This window comes from Limulus polyphemus, unplaced genomic scaffold (genome assembly GCF_000517525.1).
Source record: "Limulus polyphemus unplaced genomic scaffold, Limulus_polyphemus-2.1.2 Scaffold2466, whole genome shotgun sequence".
Taxonomy (NCBI): Eukaryota; Metazoa; Arthropoda; class Merostomata; order Xiphosura; family Limulidae; genus Limulus; species Limulus polyphemus.
Genome location: NW_013668076.1, coordinates 133,432 through 142,847, shown reverse-complemented (window position 1 = coordinate 142,847; position 9,416 = coordinate 133,432). Strand labels below are relative to the sequence as shown.

General features: G+C 33.2%; 1 protein-coding gene across 1 annotated transcript in view; it reads right to left on the bottom strand.

The window, feature by feature from the left end:
* LOC106467033 (KRR1 small subunit processome component homolog) overlaps positions 1–6,507 on the bottom strand; it is a 26,362-nt gene extending 19,855 nt beyond the window's left edge. The window contains exons 1-2 of the mRNA XM_013927342.2: positions 6,467–6,507; positions 5,352–5,527 (exon numbers count right to left, since the gene is read on the bottom strand). Coding sequence (XP_013782796.1) covers positions 5,352–5,527; positions 6,467–6,485 — 195 coding nt within the window. The 5' untranslated portion in view covers positions 6,486–6,507. The remainder of the gene's footprint in view (positions 1–5,351; positions 5,528–6,466) is intronic.
* Between the last annotated feature and the right edge of the window lie 2,909 nt (positions 6,508–9,416).

Sequence of the window (9,416 nt, the reverse complement as noted above, 5' to 3'; positions counted from 1 at the left end):
CAAAGGTATACATCGTAGACACACAGTGCAAATTTGAGATATAGGAAGCATACCTGGACAGGCACTCCTAAATGGGACATTCCCCTGGAAGGAAATAATACATATAGAAAAGATAACTTACCCACTCACGGCTGCACCAAAGTTTGAAGGATGCCAACAGTCATAAGACAGGGTCCTTACAAGGAAGAAACAGCTACCCAATGAAGAGAGTTGGAAATGAACATATGAGGTGGAGGCCACATGCCTGAGAGAATAGTTTCCAACAATGGAGAACAGATGTGATACTCCAGGTAAAAGGAAAGGTGCCCAATCGCCCATAGGTAAACCCAAACACTCTGGATAATCTCCAAAAACAAACACACAGAGAAAAGGAGCCATCTGAAAGTCACACAGATAATTGGAAGGTAGATGAACCTATGAAAAGACAGAGTCCTTCCCAATAAGACCCCAACAGCTACAAAACCGTGTGTGAAGGGATAGGGCCAAAAAGGACAATAGCACTAATGAGGAGTAAGGAGGGAAAGTGTATCCTCCAAAAAACCCTTAGGAGATCAACGGAGTGCCTCAGAAAGGAGACATATGTTGAACATGTACTTGTGTAAAGGTAAGATGATAATGAGAAAAAAGAAATTGGAGAAATTGATAGGATTATCAGGGACAGGCCCCTCCCAAATGAGCAAAAGTGACTCTAACTGCTTGGAGTTGAGAAAAAATTGATCAGCTTCTGAGAAACCAAAAAATAAAGATCAGAAGTCCATGGAGGATGAGGCATGCTAATACCAGCCCTCAACTGAGAAACGAAATGCTCAGAATTAGGCCTAGTAGATTTCGTAGAAGACACATGGGAAGGCAAGGCATAGGTATGAAAAGGGAAAAAAAAATTTTAAAATCATCCACATCTTGAACAGGTTTGGAAAATACAGGAGGAACCCGAACATTGTTGAGAGAAAAAGTACACCTCCTATAGCAATCAATTTCCTAATGATTGATAACAGAAAAACCCTCAGTCGAGACTCTCAGACCTGAAGCCAGTAATGGCATTTGAAGTAATGGTAATAATATCATAAGTTGTAAAATACAAACTTCCAAATTCGTCTTGAATCATAGAGAAATTTAAAATGAGTAGAAAAAAATCAATAAACAAAGGTAAGTTATTGCAACAAACTACTACAGATAAAACTAACTGCTGCAAGTAAATAATTAAAGTAAACCACTAATTCACAAAATAATAAAAAATGAAATGAAATGAACACGTGAAAAGAGCACAAATGAAAAACATCTGCACCTGATCACTGCTTAATGAGAGAGATAGTTTGGTAGAATCGAACATAGGGAGTCACACGTGTCAGGATATGTGTCACACTCCTAGTGGTGGAGGGTTGTCGCATAATGATTTACATGCGTGATGCAGTTGAACCACATTGATCATGGTGTATGTGGGAATTCAAGGCTTGTGGCATACAAAAACATTTTTGCATATAGATGGCAGCACTGAAAAAGAATGGATATACATGCAGGAGGAGGTAATGCACTCTATTGGAATAATGTGTTTGTGATAACAATGCCACAAGAAATTTGTGTAATTTGATTTTTCAAAATTTTTCTTTATTAAAAATTATTACATGTACTATAGCAAAACATTATCGAAGTAGATAATTTTTTTTTGCATTATATCAAATCAAAAATTAAGTTACTTTCATTTTTTCATATCTGTTCTTTTAACAAGTTTGTGTTGTATTTTCCTTCTTGTAGCATTTTTACTTCCCTTAGGTGATAAGTTCATAGAGTGAAGGTCTTATTTCTAATACACAGTTGCCTAAATAAATAAACTAGGGAAATAGTACTTGTATTTGATTTGTATGCACCACATCAAATCCATTTCTTTATAGAATTATCATTCATTAACATATACCATACATTTTATATGTCAATTAGCATTTTAAATACAAACTAACAAAATTCAAATTAATAAAACAATAATTTTCAAAATAATTAAACAGTATATTTAGCAAAAGAAAACTTCTTATAATTGTACATACAATAATATAATTTTAATACTTTAACATTTTCCTCAAAATAAAATAAACCCCAATTTCCTAAAAAAATTTACATAGACAACAAAATTTTAATAAGTGTGTCTCCAAGTAAAATAAGCCACAATTTTCCAATGTTTCTAAAAAACAACAACATTATTTCCAGGTATTACATTGTCTGTACAACACTGTGTGTATTTTAAAAGTTTGTTTTAAAAACATCACAATCAAACTCTTTCACAGGATAGATAGATAATTATATACACTTGCAAAGAAGGTATCTAGTTATCTGAAAGAATTTTGAAATGAAGAACAGAACACTCCCTGTTCATAACAGTAAAGGATGAGTACTAAAGACTTATTAACATTTGCATGTTCGTTACTTATAATACCAAACAAGTAAGCTAAATGCTACTACATTTATTAGTAGTATATACATCACAGCATGTTTCAAGTTATTAAGCAATTGGATGCATTTTTATGGGTCGATACTTTGAGAAACTTTTACTCAAAAAAAGATACTAGTATAGTTCCTGTTAATAAACTGAAAGAACAATCAGTGTAAAAAAAACAGTTTCAAGTTCTGTGTCTTTGGAAAATAAAAACAAAGTTTATATAAAAATACCAAGAAGCACCATAGGACAGATTATCCACTAAGTCTTATTATCAAAAATTAGCATTAAAATTTATTGAATAAAAACAGAACTGTCTTTTAATATATGTTAATATAAATTTATTATGACTATTACAATTTTGACCTGGCTAATTTCATGTTAACTCCAATCAAAATTACGTTCTGTGGTTCACTGCAAAACTTGCTCTTGTGAATAACAGGGTGAAAATGTTGTCAACCGATAAACATACGGTTATATTTTCTGGACATTTTTGGAAGAAAAGGTGTAAACATTTAAGGTCAGGGCCTTTCATCCAGGGTTGATTGGATTACTGCAAAAACAAGTTTTTAACCAGGCTTTATGAAGGATATATTGCAATCATAGCCTATTTATTTATAATCAATCATACAGTATACTTTATAATATTATTCTATACCAAGTAATGTATAATGTTGAAGAAAATTTAATGCCATATCTTTTTTTGTTACATTGATAAAATGATTGAAACTTGTGAGTTTTAATCCTTTATTAATTTATTGATTATATTTATATCTGTAATTTATCACAAGGTTAACTGGCATGAATAAATGGATAAAGAATACTACTTAGTGAGCATTTGTACCTTGATTGGAAAGTTGTGGGTTTGAAATGTTCCAGCACATGTCACAACTTCCATCCAAACACAAATTCAGAAAAGTAACAGGTGTGATGTCACAAACATAACACATATACAATAGGAAAAATAAACTTATACCTTATACAACACTTAAGAATATGGTTATGCAAAATATAAATCACAACGAAGCACTATGTAAAATCAGTAATTTTACACCATATTTAACATTAAAGAATACAGTTACATAATTATAAATGATGAACAAAACATAATGTAAAAAAACAGTAAATTTAATTTTTATTTAACACAAAAGTACCCTAAGAGTTGGCAATTGGTGATGCAACCAGTCCACCTTTCTTCCAGTCGGCAGTTAAAAGTTTGGGAAGATGGCAGATAAAAAGAAACAAACTGAACATGAGACCCTCAAATCACTGGGCCACACCAGTTCAAAGCTGAATGAATTTGAATAAATTATAAATATAACAAGGAGAATTTGAAAAATTATATCAGAATATTTTGAATACTTGGATACTCGTAATAACTGAAAATAGTAATAATATGAAAAACAATTTTGATTAGTTGAATATTTCCATGACATTAATTGATGTAACTCATGCTCACAGTTAGCCCTTTTACTCTGGGTACCCCCTTTAAATACTTTTCTGAGCAAGTCACTGCATTATATTCAAAATATAATTAAATACCTTTACTATCAATGAATGTGAATGAAATTAACATTATAATGTGTTATGATTCAAAATTTTATGTTATATAAGTTTTATGTCCTATATTTCAAAAGAAACCTTTAACAAAAACTACTTCAAACTTCAGATGTACTGTCATGTGATCCACGAGCTATGAAATTCTCTACTTTGGCACTCCGTATCTTCAATAATATAATGACAGTTGTGTAGATGTACATCTAGCCAATAAGACATTTACATAATCTATTGACAAGTACATTTCAAAGTTCTCAGAATGCACTTCAAAAAATTAATAAATTTTGTCAACCCCTGACTGGTGCAACACCCACCTTCAATAGATTTCTTTAACCTTTATAGCCTACATGTAGAATTTACATACATATGTATATAGTCATTAGAAAGAGCTCATTTTACACTATAATCCAACAACAGTTATTTTGAAATTGGCACACATTTTTCCTCACAGGGTACATGTTACTTTCTGTAGTGTTGTTGGCTGCTTGATCGACTATAGCACTTATGGCTGTTTCTTACCTAAACATATTATAGTAAGAGATACAGTTAAATTGTATTTAGGTCTTACTTTTATATTTTGGTTAATTATGTATTATTTATGTTTTAAAATGAATAATTTAAAGGTTTAAAAATTTTATAACATACATCATACTTTGCATCAGTTCTCAAGACTTATAATATTATGCAGTGTGGAAAAATGTTTCCTCAGAATTGCAAATCTCTGCCAGAGGGCACCGTTGACTTGTGTCAAGATGAATAATAAATAGTAATGGACAAGAAAGGAAAATAAAACATTAAAAATTAACTATATGTTAGAAGGAAAAGACCTGAAATTATGAATATAACCAAAAGATGATCTTTAAAGATATCCTACAAGAATTAAAAGGTATGTACTTTTATTCATTTCCTTGCATTGTACACTAATGATAACAGCTAGAGTTGGTGATATGGTAGAGAAAATTTGAAATAAAATATAAACATTTCAATTAAAAAATCTTTAGATTTAGGAGGTTATGCAAATGAAAGATGAAAATTATAAGATAAAGAAAAGTATATTCATACTTAAAAATAAAATCAACTTGCACTCAAACTATTCAGAGTTTGACATGCAAATAACTACAATAGATAAATAACATTTTTATTAGAAAGATAATTATAATAATGTCATTCTTGTGTTCAAAATACTTATCATCTTTATCAAAATATTACTAGGTTTTGTGAGGTTATCTCAGAGTTAACATATGTATTGTTTCACAAATGTCCTTCTTCAGTCGAGGTCACATGAAATGTATCAACTCATTGCAAAAGGGTAATCGATTAATTTCCCAGTTCCAGTGGAAACCTGATATTTCATATAAAACAAACTTACATGTTCTGATAGAGCATTTTTCACTAAAGGCCAGCATTCACGGAGGTACTTCTCTCGGTATTTGGGAAAAAGTGTTGCAAATGCACTCTCACAAACTAATCCACGGGGATTATCTTCTTTAGTGAATGGTGGAATTTTAATACTCCAAGCATCTTCATTTGCTTTGGCTGATGATTCTATTAAATAAACACATTAATTAGTACCTGTAGGTGAATTCACTAATGCTAAGTGGCCAATTTTAAATATCTATTCTGTATCATTGTAAACTTAAGTTTAAAATGCAAGACAATAGATATTTTGTTACTACAGATTTAACTAGTGTTACAAAAATGATGGGAAATATACTGATTTTAGTGTTTTCACAATAAGGGATAATCAAATTATGGTACTGTCCAGGGATAAGTTCTGACGGATTTAAACATAGGTTGTATGACATTAGAAATATACCAAGAAGAATTTTGACAAACATTTGGTTTCTACTTGGGGAGGGGGGGATGCATTCCACGTAAGTAATAATAACAAAGTCATATATTTCTTACTTAATATTTGCTACAGGCTGCATTCACTATGACTGAGTTTGACACAAGTTATAGGCCTATCTAATAAATAAACTTGCAGGATTTCCACATTAAACGATCACGAGACTGAATAGATGCAATAAGGCCTGTCTCTCAGTCGAACTCAAATTGGGAAGTCCTACATTTTAATTTATATTGAACTGCACATTTTCTGTAGCTAAAAATAACATGTTTAGTGCTGTAATTTACTGACCATTCCTTTAGCTGTGTTATTGATGAAGCGTGGAAATAAAATAAAAATTAATCGGATTCAATGTCTAATTCAATTGGTACTGTAAGTGTTAATCTGTTACGTTCTTCCGCTTTTACTTTATAATTTATTTACACTTTAATCTTAAGACTTAGTCTAGACTAGTCTTTACACTTTAATCCGTTATGGGCATTTAAAACTTAAATATAATCCAATAAGTTAAAAATACAAATTACAAGAATGTTGAATATTACCAAATATTAATATAAAATGATAAAATTAATTTATAACACTTAACCTGAAATGCATCTACATGTAAAAGAAGATTATTATTTTAACAAACATACCTTCTATGGACGAAGCCATTATTAAAAACGAGCTTAGCGCCATCTGCATAATATAAGGCAAGAAAAGGATGATGACAAAACCTTGTCGAAACGTTGTACATTTGCTGTCATGTTAAACTTATATTAAAGTTTTTCTTCATTACCCATTTAAGCCGTCTCCAGGCATTATTAGTCTCAAAGTGGGTTCCTCGTCATCGAATTTAGTTAATTTAATGTTATAAATCTCCAAGCAATCTACATATAACACGATGTTAAAGAAATCTGTCCACAAATCCACAATTTTATTGACAGAAGTCTTTGCACTATCTTGCAACCACTGGTTCTACAGCTACAATAGTTTCATCCGATTTGGTAATGAAATATTATAGATTGCCTCCAGATACGGAGAAAGAACAGTCAATTTCGTGAGGATTTTGGTCTTAATAGACCAGGGAGGGCCAGGTACAAAAGACCTCTTCCTCCATTCCGAACTGTGGTTTTGATACAGATTAATGTTGATGCAGATACGACATGAGGGTTGGAGTAAACCGCACTTGCTCCGCCCCTTTCAGAGCAATGTCCATGTAATTATCTTCATTTACATTCGTGTGTTGTACATAACATCACTTAATTCGGTGTTGTAAAATCTTACACTTAGCGATCAGTTCTATATATGAGGACAACACATTTCATTCGTTTGAAACTAATATAATACATTTTACATAGAAGAAAGAACAGTGTTTGTTTGTTTTTTTATTTCGCGCAAAGCTACAAGAGGGCTATCTGAGCTAGCCGTCCCTAATTTAGCAGTGAAAGACTAGAGGGAAGGCAACTAGTCATCATTACCCACCGCCAAATCTTGGGCTACTCTTTTACTCACGAACAGTGGGATTGATCGTCACAGTATAACGCTCCTACGGCTGAAATGGCGAGCATGTTTTGGTGGGACGGGAATTCGAGCCCACGACCATCAGATTGCGAGTCAAGCGCCCTAACCACCTGGCCATGCTGGGCCCGAAAGAACAGTGAGTGATGCGAACAATGAAAACAGGTTTCTAGCAAGAGAAAACTCAGAAGTTATCGTTATTGTGGGATACTTCTCTATGCCTCTTGTTGTGCTGGTAATTGACATCAAGAAAATGCACATTTTAGGAAATGACTTCATGCAGAGACAAAAATAGGAGGGCAGGCTAGCTTCAGACCAGGAAGTCCCTGTACACGTCATCGTAATCACTACACTGGGGTTGAACATCTAGTAAAAATCGGAATGGTGGATAATTGTTGTATCACTAAGATATGAGCTACTCATATCAGGGTGTCCAAGCAATAATTCTTCATCTAGTGACTGGGGCATTACAGAACCAAATACTTTAGCGTATCATGAGGAAGTGGTAGTTGGAATAACTCCCCTGGATATCAAAAATAAATATGTCATACAATGAAAGTATACAAAGCCTGTGTACTCAGCACTCTTCTGTATGGTAGTGAGGCATGGACGACATACAGAAACAGGAAAAGAAGCTCAATATATATAGTCTCCACATGCGCTATCTCTGGTGGGACAAAATCGCCAACAGCAAAGTACTTGAGTGCAGCAATATGCAGAGCATTTTCTCGGTGTTGAGTCTTAGAAGATTGAGATAGCTTGGGTACGCAAGGCGCATGAAAGATGAAAGAATCCCCAAAGACATCCTATATGGGGATCTGGCGACAAAAAAAAATATTAGTTGGACGTTCTCATCTACGCTACAAGGAAGCTTGCAGAAAAGGATATGAAAACTTTGAAATTTGTGTTTACAACTGGGAAGTAGTAGCAGACAAATACAGCCCATGGAAAAGCTATGTGAAGGAATGCACGAATAAAAATGAAAAGAAAAGAGCTCAACAAGCAGAAGAAAAAAGGACTGTCAGAAAGAATTCAGCACAATAGCCTTCATGCCGAATAACAACCTTTGCCTTTTAAACTGCAACAGAGTGTGCTTCTCCTAAATAGGACTATACAGCCATACAAGAAAGTGCCTAAAAAATTAGACATTTTTTATGCCTAATCAGGAAAGACTTAAAGGTACATCACAACCGAGGAAGGGGGCAAGGCTGTAAACTACATTTTTAATTTTGTGATTTAAATGCTAGCTACAGGGGACTGTGGCTCTTAATGATGAAGTTAAGATCAGAAGGTTTTATAAGACAGGCTTAAAATACCTAGAAAACTCTAAGGATGTGACGTGAATTTTTCTAGCGTTTCAAAAGTAAATTATATGTATCAGATAGTTAAGAGATTGGAAAGTGTGCTATAAAGATATAGAATAAATCTATCATTCGATTTGCCAGTTAACATCACTTGAAACATAAGAGTACAGCAAATTAACGCAGTGTATAATGTTCAAATATGTCAAAACGTTAAAAGAGTTAATAAAGTAATTCATAATCGTTACGTGGACTGGACGAATATTTATTTTCACCAGAAATTTTAAATAACCCTCCCAAGGAAGATAAATGTACTGTTACGACAGTGGAAGTCACGTGACTCTGGTAACACGTCATGAGATTCTCGAAGGATCTTCAATAATCCTGGCAACTCTAGTAAAGTGTGTGAATCGCTGTGAATAAACTAGTTTGAATCAAAAAGGACTAGTATCGCTGAAGTTCTCGGAAAGAATTTCTACTGGAAATTAACAAACAAGCAGATACGCAACAGTACTGTTACCACAGCGGAAGTCACGTGATTCTGGTAATACGTCATTTGTTTCTAGAAGGATCATGACTTTTCTTGGCAACTCTAGTCTTTTCCAGGCGCTCTCTATTTTAATATATAAGCCCGACAAATAAAGCGGAGAAATAGCAGATTGAAGAGAGATATAGAGACAGATAATCGAGTCAAGCCGGAAGTAAGTGTGTAAATCATTGTGAATTATAGCGTGTTTTTAAGTTAAAGTGACTGTGGAAATTTTGTGTATTGCAAAGTTGTATT